The following is a 15,947-nucleotide window of genomic DNA, read 5'->3' as shown; positions in this document are numbered from 1 at the left end:
ATTTCTTCTCAAAGTTCCAATTTTTTTTATTCCCTTTCACAGGTCGCCACACTCTAATGCTTTAACAACAATAAGTGATGTGGAGCTGTTTTGCAAACTTCATACCTCTCTCACATCAGTTGACGTACTTGGTATGCACAGCTGATCTTCTTCTCTGGATAGTCAGCCATTTTGATCTTCAAAAACTACTTCTCTGAAGAATAAAGCTGGTTAAGGGAATTTATCAGACTCTCTCTCTCTCTCTCTCTCTCTCTCTCTCTCTCTCTCTCTCTCTCTCTCTATGAAATAAGTGGATACTCGCAGAATACTTTTAGTGTAGTCTTGGTATATTTCAACTGCCACAAAGAACAAATTCATCATTTCTCACATAAATATTCAAAAGTTTGTAAGTCATCTTGCATTAGACTTGACTAAATACATTTACAATAGTTTTGGTTTAACAACCACATAATTTATGAACATGTCTTGCTTCTAGCAAGTCCAACACATGAATTACTTAAAAGTCTAATCCCATTTCTTCATTTGTCCTCAACAAGCATCACAATCACCAAACACTGAAACTCTATGGGTCGTACAGCAGGTATTTGTCGGCCGCCGTTCGGCCGCCGCATCCACATTTATCTCGTGACTGTTTTTAGACCTGCACACTCAAGCATGCAATGCGCAGTAGGTCAGATTCGTCTCTCTCACACTTCTATTTAAATTATCCTGGGTTCGAGATGGAGGAAGGCCAAGTGGTTCTAGAATTTATGCGGAAATTGTCGAAGCGCTACAATTCCACAGTTGTACATCCAGAGTTGTCTTTTTTAAAAGATGATATTTGTTGGTACACATGGTGATGGCAATGTTATTTCTAGATCATAAGTGAATGTTTCAATCTGATCTTTCTCATGAGCTCTAATCATAACTTCTATCAGCATTTTATGAGCTTGTTCTTCTCTATATATGTGGTTTTCATGCTGGTCATTGAGCATTGCCTTATCCACTGTAGCATTTGCTGATGCAGATTGTGCCTTATATTTGTTGCAAACCCTACATGTGTCTTTTTGAAGTGTCCTCCTTCTTAAATTAAACTCTTTCTGAAATACTTCCTTATACTTGGAAAATAAGAGAGTATCACTACAGTCTTCCTTATATAACACAAACATTTTGCTTATTGTTAAATCACGTGCAACATATTCTGCATCTGATTTGTTTCTACTGTAGTGAGAACTTACTAATATGGTGCATAATGTCCAGTGTTTGCTGATCTGTAATCTTATTATGACCTCCACTACATCCCCTTTTATTTAATAATGCATTGTTATCTTTGGATCTGCTCTTCTCCATTGCTGTATTCACGCTCTTAGTCAAAATATGCAGTGTCTGACAGAAGAAATCTCTGCGAACTGTGATATCATTAATTCTGTAAATCCTACTATAATTACGTTTATTATTGTCTCTATTTCCTCTGTGACGGTAGACTTCATGTTGCCTAATCATTGGCCGACCGCTGTGGCCGAGCCTTTCTAGGTGCTTCAGTCCGGAACCGCGCTGCTGCTACGGCCGCAGGTTCGAATCGTGCCTTGGGCATGGATGTGTGTGATGTCCTTAGGTTAGTTAGGTTTAAATAGTTCTAAGTCTAGGGGAATGATGACCTCAGATGTTAAGTCCCATAGTGCTTAGAGCCATTTACTTAGAGCCATTTTGTTGCCTAATCATTCTGCCTAACACTGTAGTTTGTATATTATAATCTCCACTTTTCCAAAAATTGTCAAAGCGCAGTTTCCTCTCCTGTATGTTTATTTTGCCACTACATTTTCTTGAACAGTTACAGATGTAATCTCTAAACAGTTTTGGTTCCACTGATTTCTTTGCAGCATTAACATATCTGTTGTTACTATTTCTTAGGATCTTATGACACTCTGTTGACAAACAGCTGGCCGCAGTGGCCGTGCGGTTCTGGCGCTGCAGTCGGGAACCGCGAGGCTGCTGCGGTCACAGGTTCGAATCCTGCCTCGGGCATGGGTGTGTGTGATGTCCTTAGGTTAGTTAGGTTTAAGTAGTTCTAAGTTCTAGGGGACTTATGACCTAAGATGTTGAGTCCCATAGTGCTCAGAGCCATTTGAACCATTTGTTGACAAACATCCAAATTTTCTCTCCCTCCCTTTTGTGGGCCTCCCTTTATGTTAACTTGCAACTCTGCTGCTGTAATCAACACTATAGCTGTCTTCTGCATCATGTTCTGTAAGGATTTTCCTTATCAATAGATCCATTAATATCCACAACACTTTGTCTTAACCCACGTATGATATTTCCATCTTTTTCCTGTAATACACAAAAAATAGGCCCTTGTTAGTATGCCGTACCATGAATATATCACCCATTTCAATATCAATGACAGTTATAAAAAATGAGTTAAAATGTTCTACTAACCTAACTTTTTCTTGATGCATTTTGGACCTGTAGAAATTGTTCTGTAACATTCCCTTCCTACAGCAATAACAAGAAAGGCTTTATGAGTAATATCACCTACAAAATACTGTGTTTCACATCTGCACAAAGTATTAAAAATATTATTTATTCCACAACCTGCAAACTCACATTGTCATGTAAACACAGAGAGACCAGGTATTTTCCTCTAGATAACTTGTTCATTGTCATTGGTTTCTCCTAAGGAAGTGTTTTAATATTGTGTATATCAATAACATAAACCAAAAACACAATAGTTAGTTCAATTCAGTTTTAACAGAAACACTTACACATAGACAGCTCATGAAGACATGACTTGGTTCTGTATTGCAAGTCACTGCACCTTTGATTCTAGTGCTGGCAGTTGGTTCTGCACTCTCTAGATGGCAGCACATTACAAAAAGGAGTTGTTTCAGTTTTGCATAACATGGTACACACCTTCAAGCACATTTTGCAATATAAATCCAAAAATCCAGATAATGGGGGTTGGATCCTTATTGCAAAACTAGGTCAAATTATGAGACAGGATTGCTGGTAAGTACTTGCCTTCAGAAGGAAAAATATGTAGTTCTGCCAGTAGACACACATAAAAGTAAAAGACATAGCTTTTGGAGCTAATAGTCCCTCTGTTAGGGAGGAAAAGATCTCTTTCTACCCTTGTCTGTACTACAAGTGTTTGTCTCTCATCTTGAGGTCCGAGTGACATGTTCTTCCTCAACCTGCTCCTGTTTCCACTCTGATGATTGTCTTCATTTTCAGAGCTAGGTAGAATGTCTCTTTCTCTTATATATGTGCCTATTGGAAATGCTACTGATTACAGCTCTAAAAGGTAAGTGATGGCCAACGCCGGCCGGAGTGGCTAAGCAGTTCTAGGCACTTCAGTCTGGAACCGCGCAACTGCTACGGTCGCAGGTTTGAATCCTGCCTCGGGCATGGATGTGTGTGATGTCCTTAGGTTAGTTAGGTTTAATTAGTTCTAAGTTCTAGGGGACTGATGATCTCAGATGTTAAGTCCCATAGTGCTCAGAGCCATTTGAACCATTTGTGATGGCCAAGAATTCTGCCCCATAATTTATTAGCCTTTTCATTTGCATGTTCTGTTGATGTTATATAAAGTGAAACTTCCAAATGTGATTTGAGATAAATTCTACCTTTTCTCCATTGCAGACTAACTGTTCCTGATCTTAAACCAAATATTGGATTATTTTGGTATTTCTTCACTGAAATGTTTGAACACTTCCGGCCACTATTCATAGCTGCTTTCCAAATTAATGCAACTGTTTTGTACATGCTGCCACTCACATTAAGGCTTCGTGAAGAACCCATGTTGCTAGCTACAAGCTTTTGCGCTCTTATTAGTGTATTTAAGTCATACCCCTGTCTTGGGGATGTAGGATTTTATCTGGCACTTCTGCCCATGTGGAAGCATCTATACAATCGTAAGTAACAACTTCTTTTTTTTTTTTTTTTTTTTTTTTTTTTTTTTTTTTTTTTTTTTTTTTTTTTTTTTTGTAGTTTCACCTAGCACATTAATGGTTGGAAATTGTAAGTTAAATATTTGAGGAATAACAGCTTTTTTTACATTGCAGATATGCAACAAGGTTTCATTGTTGCATGCTTCTTCATAACTACTTCAGTGCTAGGCCCAGTGCTTTGGCACCTCTGGATATATTCTCGGTCAGCAAATGCAAATTTTTATTTCGGTGTCACACTTGCATTTGGTACTGCACAGGTAAGGATTTGTGATAGCAAAAACATATTAAAGATTATGTTTTTGGTATTATTTGTTTAGCGTATGGCATTGCATGTGAACAGTGACTAGCAATTGTGGATTACATAGTTTTACAAAAATTTTACAAAAATATATTAATTTCATAATTTATAATTTTTACAAAAATATATTAATTTCGTAATTTATAGTTTTAAAAATAAGAATATAAATTAATATCTAATTTGCCGATCCATTCAAGGGCTGCCTCTGTCACTTCAAAGAAATCTTCCAACGTTCCAGGGTAGGCTCTTCTGCTACAGCTTGTTACAGTGTGATTGATTGTCTGGTGTTCATTTCCACAGTCACACTGAGGATTAAGCCCTTCCCCATTGGTAGAGGTTTCCAGCACAGATGCTCTGCAGGCACGCCACTTTAGTTCCATACTGGCTGGTCTTGTCAGGTCTTTGGAGGGTCTGATGTTCCTCATGGGCAATAGTGTTCCACATTTCTGTCCATTTTTTGTTGATACTGAAAGTAGCTGCCTATAGCGATTCTGCCAGTAGGACAGATGGCTACCTAGATTTTAATCTGTTCATTCGGAATGCAGGAACATCAGACTGCATTGGAAGCTCAAGGATTTTAAGTAATTTTTGGTATTCCTTGAGGGCATTCTGTCTACGGAGGTCTGGTGGTGCAATGTTGCTAAGAGGTGGTAACCAGTGCAGAGGAGTAGATTTGATGCAGCCTGTCATTGTACTCATTGCTTCATTTAGCTCCACGTCAGTTTTTCTCACGAGTGCTACTGAACCACACTGGGGCACAGTATTCAGCAACAGAATAGACTAGCGCTAAGGCAGCACGTCGCAATGTCATAGCTGTTGCACCCCATGAGGTTACCACTCAGCTTCTATATGAAGTTATTGCGTGATCTCAGCTTTGCTGCTGTGTTTTCTATCTGTAAGAGAGGGTTCTGTCAAGAATCACTCATAGATATTTTGGAGAGTCTTGGTGGTGAAGGACCTGACCACTAAAGGTGACATTCAACTTCGCATTGGCCATTCTGTTGTTAAGGTGAAAGCAGCTGACTTCAGTCTTTGTTCGATTTGGTATCAGTCTCCACTTTTTGAAGTATTCATCTATTGTACTTAGATTGACAGATAGGATCTCCTCACCAGCTTCAAGAGTTCTCTGCTGGGTGGCCAAGGCCAGATCATCTGCATAGATGACCTTCCTTGACTCTGTTTCAGGGAGGTCAGATGTATGCAAGTCGAACAGGATTGGTGCCAAAACTGAGCCTTGCGAAAGACAGTTATCAAGGTTCTTCTGTCTGCTTAGTTGGTTGCCAAGGACTACTTGGTAGTATCTCTCAGACAACATGTTGTTTATGAGCCTGATTGTGGTTTGGCAGTGTATGACATTGGTGAGTTTGTACAAGAGTCCTTGTCTCCATACTGTATAATAGGCAGCTGTAAGATCAATAAAAGCCACTGACATTTTAAGGCAACGTTGGAATCCAGCTTCTATGTGTGTAGTTAAGCTGAGCACTTGGTCTGCTCAGCTTCTGTTTGGCCTGAATTATGCCTTTTGGATGAGAATAACTTCATGGATCTTTGGACCAATTTGGTTAGGGTGACTCTTTCCAAAAGCTTGTAAGAGCTGCTCAGGAGGGCAATTGGGTGATAGCTAGTAGTTTTGTTTCCTGGTTTACCTGGCTCCAGTATTGCTGTGATTTTTGTTTTTTTGAAGGCTTTTGGCATGTTCCCTGATAGCATAACATTAGTGAAGAAACTTGCAAGCCATGCACGAGTCCTTTTTCCACAATTGATGTGGAACTCTGGGTGTATCCAATCAAATCCTGGAGCTTTGCTCATGTGGGGGTGCTTTGGAGAGAGAACTTATTCTGTTTGCATCTGGTATGGTGTTACTACAGGATCTTTTCGGGTGGGTGGTCGACTTCCTCCCAGTTTTCTCAAGAGGTTCCACGCCTCTCTTTTTGATCTCTTAAAATCTAGAATTTTTGGTTTTGCTCCCAGCACTCCTTACAAGCTTTATCAAGGTGTTTTACAAGTTCTGCAGCATTTGTGCTGTCATTGGTGGTTAAATAGAACTGCTACAGTTCTTTGCAGTCATTACTCCAGTCTGGGTTATATTCTCTCAGAAATCCTCTAGGCATGTACTTTTTTGCTGTTCTTAGATCTGTCCCGACGAATCTTTCATAATTTTCACTTAGTGGGGGGATCCATCTGATCATTTTATCAAGTTCTTTGTAGAATTTAGTCCAGTCTGCTTTTCCAAAGTTCCATCTTGGTCTAGGCATTGATCTGATTACAGGAATTTGAATTCCTGTGTCTAGAATTACTGACTGGTGTTGGCTTTTTGGGAAACCTCCAAGGGTTGTATGTAGAGGTTGTCACTGGGAGTCCTGTGTTACAAAACATAGGTCAGGGTTCGAATTCTTGTTCCAGGCTGCAGATTTAAATGTTCCCTTGTCCTTCGAGTCAAAAACTAGGCTAAGGTTGTTATGTTGAGCCCAATTTGCAAGGTCCTCACCATTTCTGTCAGTATCACTGTATTTCCAATTGCTGTGATGGCTGTTGAAGTCGCCAATATACACACTTGGATGCGAAGAAACGGGAAGAACATAAGCTGGCCAGTTATCTGCTGGAGGCTTGTAGACATTTGTTATAGTAACATCTTCAGCTTTAACTTAAGCTGTAGCTCTGGTGGTGTGTAGCTCCCAGGACTTCATAGAATTGACATGTCCACTTGAATACAGTCGTTGCTCATTATTTTTATGAGTTTCTTGAATGACTGCCACATCTACATTGTTTTTGAGTAGCATACAAGAGAGATGTTGTGATTTAGATCGGCTGGGCCCTTTGATGTTGAGCTGTAAAATTTTAATGTTATGGCTTAGGTGTCTGGTTGGTGGCTTAAACTTATGTTTTTGGTATTTGGAAATTACAACTGTAGTTAACACACAAAATTTTTTATGTTTGCGTAAGCATGTTGCACAGCCTTTAGTAAAATTTTTTTGTAGTATCCAGTGAAAGTTATGTGATTACATGAACAATTTAGTGAAAGTCAATTGACAGCACTCTGTAATAAAAGCTGACCATGGTCAACAACACATTTTAAAAGTAAACAAATATGGTAGTGCAAACAGTAGTATTACCTTACAGTGTCATTAAGTCATATCTGTTTCAGTTGTTACCATTTAACAAAAACATTGGTGTAAACCATAGCCTCAGAACAGAAAGATCTAGATCGTGTATAGCAACCAAGAAATTTACAGAAGCAGGAGAAAGGGGGAGGGGGAGGGAGAAGGGCATCAAAGTAATGTATTTACATTCTGTTTCAACAGTTTATAAGAAGAATATTGACATTTAACAATATGAAAGCAGTAGAATGATATTTCCTAATAAATACTATAATGTATGCAATGTGGACATGTTTTGACAGTGTTTGTACAGAGTAGATGTTAACGCAGAATGCCAGAGAAACTGATTTACAGTGCTTCATGATTTATAGAGCAAGTAAAACAATATTATTTTATTAATATCACAACTCTGTCAGATAGGCTCATTTCTGGTAGTGGTTCTTTCACATTGTGCTGCTACCTAATTAATAAACCCCTTTTCGGGTGGAGTTTAGTTCACTTTTGATATGATTGCCTTTCATGTAACAGTCGTTACTTTCAATTACCCTGCTGGTGGTTGCATCTCTGTTCAGTTTGTGATTTAGATTAAAAATTGTGTCTTCAATTTTTTCTGGGGTTGAGTTGTTAGCTGAGCATGCTGCTATGCATTCCATGTAGGGTGTGGCAAGAAGCAACAGTAGCAAAGTGCCTGCACAGAGAATGGTTTCCAGCGTGGCGATGGCCATGTCAGGACATTTTATGTTGTGAGACAATGTTGACTTCCTTGATGTAAGAGAATCATTGATACTGCCTTGATATGAACTTCACAGAATGTGAAGTGATATTTTCGAGCGAAATATTTATGGACATTGGAAGGCAGTTGTAAGCGCAGCATACAATCCATTATCCATTTGCCAGATACCTCACATAACGTTTGGGATATCTTGCATGAGATGGAAACCACGCATTCAATTTGTAGAAGGTACTTTACCTGTCAGATGATGGCTTCCTGTACATGTTGACTTCTGTCAGTGGTTTCCACACCAAATTTTCCCCTTCCTTGACCTTGCTGTTTTATTTGTTGCAGTCTTCATTTGTAAGAGAGGTTACATTCAACATCAGCAATCTTGTGTGAGACTTCAAAAATCCTCACACAGTTATGTGAGGCACAATCATCCTAGAGTAACAGTGAATATGTGAGCAAACATTGTATAAAACCATATCGTGGAGCCCAATCTTCTGCCCAACATACTCTCTTCAGGACATTGTTTAATTAATAAATGATGTGTTTTCAGAAATTGTGTATATAAAAGGGGCTGATGCACACACTTGCATTCATGTTAGCGATCATCATAATGGCTTTTTGGTGTTGTTGTTGATGATGAAGAATTATTTTTGAAATATTTAGCCATTTTTAAGCATATTAGACATTCATTGGTGTACATACCATGCAGTTTCAGAATATCTTGTAATACCAGCAGTGCATCGTAAGCCAATTAGAACACGTCTCAGAAATTCAGTTAGCATAGAACCTCATGTGTGTACAAGTATAATCTTGGAACTGAAGCACGTGACTGCGCTCCCTCTCCCTCTCCCCCCCCCCCCCCCTCCCCCAGCCTCCTCTCTCTAAGATATTTTTAATGTACAGCATGACATTTGAAAACACTTGCAATTGCCCAGTGCATGATTATGACAGCTGTGTGTGGTATTTTTGTGCTGGTGGAGCCACAATGAGAACACTACTGAGGTAAACAATGCACAAGGGTAATCCCAAAAGTAAGGTCTCCTATTTTTTTATAAGTACAGAACTCTGTTTGTATGGCAGTTGGTCACACTGTTATGAAGCGTTCTTCACACACTGTGTGTAAACTTGCGCACGCCACACTGAAGCGCTCAGTCTTGGCTTGGCAGCCATTGAGGGCGGAGCCCCCTTTGGATGTTACCACCAAGTGCGAATTGCGCGCAGTTATTCGGTTTTTGAACACAAAGGGCGCTGCACCATCGCCAATTGACAGAAGTGTATGATGAGTCATGCATGGATGTCAAAAATGTTTAAGTGGTGTAGAGAGTTTGCAGCTGGTCGAACCGAAATTCACAACAAACAAAGGAGCGGGAGACCATCAATTTCTGAGGAGACAAGGTTGAAGGTGGCATGCATGAAGATCAGAGGATCACCCTGTATGATCTCTGCATGTTGGTTCCTGAGGTTTGGCCAGAAAGCGATTCAGCTCTGACGATGAGGTGAAAGAAGAGGTTTATAACTTTCTGAACAGTATGGCGGTGAGCTGGTATGACATGGGCATACAAAAACTGCCACAGCGTCTACAAAAATGCATAACCAGAAATGGTGATTATGTCGAAAAATAGCTAAATGTTCAAGCTGTAAACTGATGTAAACCATTGTAGAAATAAACAGATCTATGTACTTATAAAAAAAAAATAGGAGACCTTACTTTTGGGATTACCCTCGTAGAACAGTTTTGTTCAAATATTAAAGGACGCAAGTCTCCTTTGTGGAGTTTGAAATAAAGACAAATACTGATTAACTGGCCGAAGATAAACAGTGCATAGTGATTGTCCGATGATGATTCTTTAGACTCTGCAGCCGATATGTGGCCCAGAGAGCTTGAAGGAATAGATAGTTTGATAGCTGAGATCGAAGTGCCGATGTGTGATTGAGCACTGGCCTAAATACTGTCACGGTGTGATTTGCTGGTGAGCAGGTGACATGTCATAGGAAAATAGTACCCGTGATTGCAGCACTGTGCTCATAGAAGTGTGCTCTGCTGGCAGTTGACTCAGTGCCCCTTGCAGCAGCTGCAGACTGTGGGTACAACAAATCAACATATTGTTGTCGTTGTTGTCTGGAACATTTACCAACATGTGAGACAAATGCAGATCATTATTTAGCGTGGCACTTGTGCCCGTCACAGCAGACGATGCCTGAAACGTGACCACCCATGGGACACAAGTGTGTTACAGGTTTGCAGATTGCTGTCTTGTAGGTGGGACATAGCATCTCTTCTCCCAGGAAAGAGATGGTGAAGCCATCTGCAACGATCGGGCCTCCTTCCCACCATCTGGAAAAATGATGGCGCTACCATTGGGAGACATAGGGCAAGGAGCCATCGTGGTGTTGACCCTGAGGAAGTAGCATCAGAGGTTTGTTGTAGCTGTGCCCAGAGGCTGGTGTCTTTGACCCACCACGAGTTTCATGTTGGCAGATCTGGAGCAGCTGGCAAGACAGTCAGCTGCCAAGGAACAAGCGGTATGGAGTGAGTCTGCAAGGAGACGAAACATATTGAAGACAGGTACTACATATGTATTGGAGGGGGGGGGGGGGGGTGTACTGTGGCAGAAAATTCGTCACCAAACTGGAATGGGGCAAAAATAGAACGGCATAGCATTGGAAAATTCCTTGTGGCAATGCTACGTATGCCTTTCGCCTTTAGAAGCGCAATAAGAACACTGCCGAGGTAAACGTTATAGAATTGTTTTTTTATTTGAATACTAAAGTACGTCTCCCCTTTGTGGATTTCGAAGAAAAAAATAAATAATTATTAAATGGTGGAACGCACCTCTCTTAGTAGCTGTCAGAGTTTTGTGGGACAACAAATTGGTTTGTTATTGTTGGTGATGTCTGGAACATTTACCGACATATGGGATGGGCATGGATCAATGTTTGTCTTGCACACACTTGTACTTTTCGCAGCAGTTGATGTTTGAAGCATGGTCACCTGTGGGACATGAATGTGTTGCAGGCTGCTGTCTTGCAAGAGGGACACAACAATGTGGGTAGTGAGCATCATATTACTCAGGTCCTATTACTCAAGTCCTGAAGACCTAGTTTTCTTTGACAAGTTATTCCCTTTCTGTCAATGTAGAGCTTCTTCACTCCATCAGTCTGAAATGGCTTACTTGTCAAAATGTTTTTCCATGTCGTCATATTCTTGGGTCTCCCAAGTGGTTGAATTTTTTGTCATGGTTCCTTCATTACAGTTCTGCACATACTGCTCTCAGTGATTCTAGCCATATGGCCAGCACTCCCGTTTCTCATATTTGTGATCTGCTGATCTCCCATTACATCAAATTTCTCTCCTTTTGCCTGCTGTCTTCATTCTCCCCCATACTTTACCGTAACTACTATTCTTTCCATCACACTTCTTTCAGAGATTTGTAGCTTCTCCAATCCCTCCCACCAATCCTTTCCTGGCTTTTCATGTTTCTGTTTCCTAGGGAACATCTGGTTGAATGCTGATGAAAACATATGTGTTCATATGGAGAGGCCAACTGACATACAGGTCCCAAAGATGGGCAGCAGTCTAGATGATTGATCTGGTAGAGTAACATTAACCATCATGGCTTTACTGTGAACAGTTGAAAGCAACGTGATACTACAACCGTTATATTTCCCTGAGGGTGTGGCGGTCTGCTGCCAGCTGAAATTCTGCAAAATAGACACTGTGTCGCACATCATATGGGGATGAACATTGTCATGGAGGACACATTGCAGTTTCGGTGTTGTTTCACAATAATCACAGTAATGGTCGGCATTCACCATTTCACCTCTAGGCAGGAAGTCAAGGAGCAGAATGCCCTTTTTGACCCAGAACACTGTGCACATCGCTGTCTGCATCCACACAGTCTGAATTTTTTCTTGATCAGAGATCCAATGTGATGCCAATGCATTGACTGCTGCTTGGTTTCTGGGACAAGTGGGAAATTGACATCCCATAACCCATGACGATCCTGATGAGGAACTCATCACCATCATCACGATACCACTGCAGAAATTCAGTGTTGTTCCAAAGCGTTTCATTGTGTGCTCTCAAGTTTTTCGACACCCACCTGACACAATTTCTTGAACAGCAGGTGGTTAGTGACAATTTCATGCAACAAGGATTGATCTGCAGAAAATGGCTGCTGAGCTCCTTAATTGTGAAGTGATAATTCTCCAGGATGTACTGCCACAATAGCTCAACCAGGTGATCATTGATCAGGGACAGTTGCCCACTGTGCTCTTCATCATGGACACTTTGATGGCCTTCGGAAAAAAGCTTACATCAACAAAGCACCACTTGTTTGCTCATGATGTTCTGCCCATAGACCTGATGATGAATTTTAATGGATGCTATATTTTGTGCATTGAAGAACCTTATTACTGACCGAACCTCACAGGTGGTGGGAGAACAAGTAAGAGATGCCATGTTGGGGCACTGCTGCCACGGTACTGGCTCCAGGTAAGATCTGTGTGGCCGACATTCGACTGTCCCACCATAGATTTGTTGTGCACACACATTTTTCTCAACTAAATAAGTCTACTTTAAAGGAAACAACCTCAGGAAGCTCACTTTCTGAATGTGCCTTGTATATGGCAATGATGATGATGGTGATGATGATGATAATGATGATATCTTCTTGGATGAAATATTCCATGCATAAAACAGTCCCCCATTCTGATCTTCAGGTGAGGACTACTCAGGATGATGATATGACCAGAAAACAAAATTGGTGTTCAGAAGGTGAGAATGTTAGATGCACATAAATGGGCAAGTAGTCAGAGAATTTAAAAAGAGAAATGGATTATTTGAAGTTAGACCTACTGGGAATTAGTGAAATGTGGTAGCAGGAAGAGAAGGACTGCTGGCAGAGTGAGACCAGCATTATAAGTACAAAATTGAATAGGGTAATGCAGGAGTAGGTCTACTAATGAATAAGCAAATGTGAATGCAGACAAGATGTTACAAGCAGCATAGTTGAATGCAGTATTGTGGCTATGATGAACACTAAGCCAACACCCACCACATTAGTGCAAGTTCATATATGCTTACAGCTCTGCAAACAATGAAGGTACTGAAAGATGAGATAAAAGGAATCATGCCGTTTGGTAGGGGAGACAAAAATCTGATTGTAATAGGGGACTGGATGAAAAGGAAAGCAAAATAAAATAGGGAAAGACATAACAGATAGAAGAGAATGTAAGCAGGGGAGCCATCTAGTAGAATTTTGCTCAGACCACAATGTAATTACAAAAAATTGCAGTGTCTGTTTTGTGAAGAAGTATAGTGCCATGTCCGTAGGAACAGGCATTGTGGAGATTACAGTTACTATGAAAGACATGAAATGTATTCACAATTGTGAATATGAATTACCCCCAGCTGCTTAATGGAGTGAGAGAATGAAAATTTGAGTCAGACCTGAACTTGAACCTGGATTTCTTGCTTTATGTGAGTGGTCACCTTAACCACTTTGGCTGTCCAAACATGACTCACAGCCAGACCCAAACTTCCGTATGTCGTCATCCGTGTGTCGTGCTCATATATCCTATTAATGTTGTTCTCATACAGGGGAAACACTTTTTTGTAAGTCACAACCCAGGTATTTGCCGATAAATACGAAATTTCAGAGCCTGTATTCTGAAGAATTACAATGCAGTGTTCTTTCGGACATGCCTAGTACTCCATGGTCTTTTACTCTTAATTTTAGCTAATGTAAGTGTCAATCTTCCAACAAATAGTGGGACCTGGTCCTGCTCTGACCTCAATCATTTTGCATTGATTGTAAAAAAAAAAAAAAAAAAAAAGTAATGAGCCCAAATTCGGAAAAAAAAGTATTAAGATATCAGTATACATAATCAGAATAGGATTCTGGGACTATGTTGCAGTCCTGCCAACAAGTTTTGTGCACTTAGAAGTCCCTTTTAGAAACACCTTTCAAGCAGCACATTGGAGCCATTCTGACCTCTGCTACATTCTTGTGTCCTTTCAGGACTTGCTTCATTTCAGAAAACAGGAAGAAATCCACCTGGGTTACACCAGGACTGTAGGTGGTCTGAGAAAGTGTTTTGATGCCGTTCCACACCAGGCAGTACAAAGCAGGTGTGGCTTGGTGCATTATCATGATACAGTGTCTAGTTGGCAGCGATACCTGACCTCACACACGTGACTTTTCCCCTTCAATCTTTTCAGCATTTTCAATATCATAAAAATTCATGGTAGGCCACAGCTTTTGCTCCAAAGAAGACAACAAGCATAGCTTTGAATTTGCCTGCTTTTTTGGCAAGAGGAAGTTGGTATGTTATTCAGCACTTCGTTATATATATATATACAAAGCTCAGGACGAAGAGCGATTTTTTTAAACTTTTCATGTATGTTTCTCATCTGGAAATCCTCGTTAAAAATGATGTGCACAGTCATTTTATCAATTCCAACATGGTCCACCATGGTCTGCTGTACTCCCTCAACCATCTTTGAAGCACTATGGCCATCTCAAAATGGCAGCTTACGATAAGCTTTCTTGCTGGATCGTAGCCAGCATCCCCATAGCCTACTTCGTGAGTTTTATACAGATTTTGACAGAATGTTGCATTTTTGAGCTTTGACTGAGCCTACAGACAGGGTTACAGTAAGGTGGTGATACACATTGCATGAAAACTCATAGACAAATGACACTAGTTGTGTTTTGAAAGTGAATTCCTCCCCCCCCCCCCCCCCCCCCCCACACACACACACACACACACACACTGAAATTGCCTGGAGCAAGCACCCTGGGATGTATAGTCGTGCCAGAAAATAAGAGAAATCAATATCTTTTCTACAAATACTCTGTGTAAGCACATTTTTCTCTCATGCTGTTTCTCAGACCATTTTTATTGTGTCTAAACAATACAATCTCATCTGCACAGGCTAACCGTTTATGATTACTTATCAGTACCATGCCAACCTCCTGTAGTCTGTCTGCCTGTGTGATGATTTTAGAATTAAATGAATTGTGTGTGTGGATAGTGCATAACAAACCAGATTTCACTTCAAAACTTGGATACCTATTCATCATGTAGCTCTGGCACAGCTGAGACTGTCACAGTGAGGTGATTGTGAAAGGATGGCAGAATTATGTTTGTTATAAATTCAGGTCTACTTGTGTTGAAAGATAGTCTTGTATCTACTCTCTTAAAGTTAGGATTAGAAGTTCAGCTTTGTGATTTCTGTCCTCTGTTTTCTCCATTACAAGTTGAAGTTTTAACCCAGTACAAATCAAAGAAAGTGTTTTAGTCCAGAATATGGACAGAAATATCAACTTCTGTTTGCATCAAGGCAGACTGATTTGCACTCAAAGGTCATGACAGCATGCAAGCCTATGTTAATGCTTAGGCAATAAGTTTGGGCCCATAGTTGCAGAAACGTAAAGGGTCTTGAAGCACATTAGTACCCTATATGAACTAATGACATATTTTATTTTATTTAATTTTATTGTGACAGAGTATTGCCATTAAGTTTGATGAAAATTTGGCTCAAGTGGGTGCTTCATCAAACTGGAATGTATGGTGTTCTATTATTGTTGGAGCTCATGTTAATTGCCTTTTTAGGATTCTGTACCACAGTTGGTAAAAACAGAACCCTTAAAAGATCACTTTGTTGTCTGTCCATCTGTCTGTTAAGACCCATTTTTCTCAGTAATGACTAGCGGTATCAAGTTGAAACTTTTGCCACACACTAAGGTTTGTGGTCCCTTGGTGGTGTGAAAAATTAAAGCTTTTAGTCAGTGTAATGAAAATATACAACCATTTATGTCTCATTTTGATATAAGCAAACTTGATTCATCAAATCCTATAGATGAAGTATCTACATACATGTCACACATGGTAGT

At 40.2% G+C, this 15,947-nt stretch overlaps 1 protein-coding gene across 1 annotated transcript in view; it reads left to right on the top strand.

The window, feature by feature from the left end:
• The window catches only part of LOC126483661 (phosphatidylinositol glycan anchor biosynthesis class U protein), a 91,941-nt gene that overhangs the window by 69,022 nt on the left and 6,972 nt on the right, over positions 1–15,947 (top strand). Inside the window, exons 5-6 of the mRNA XM_050106721.1 lie at positions 3,619–3,890; positions 4,041–4,183. Coding sequence (XP_049962678.1) covers positions 3,619–3,890; positions 4,041–4,183 — 415 coding nt within the window. The remainder of the gene's footprint in view (positions 1–3,618; positions 3,891–4,040; positions 4,184–15,947) is intronic.

Source organism: Schistocerca serialis, chromosome 6 (assembly GCF_023864345.2).
Source record: "Schistocerca serialis cubense isolate TAMUIC-IGC-003099 chromosome 6, iqSchSeri2.2, whole genome shotgun sequence".
Lineage (NCBI taxonomy): Eukaryota > Metazoa > Arthropoda > Insecta > Orthoptera > Acrididae > Schistocerca > Schistocerca serialis.
Note: the sequence above shows the minus strand (reverse complement) of the source record. Positions and strands in the feature narration are given on the sequence as shown.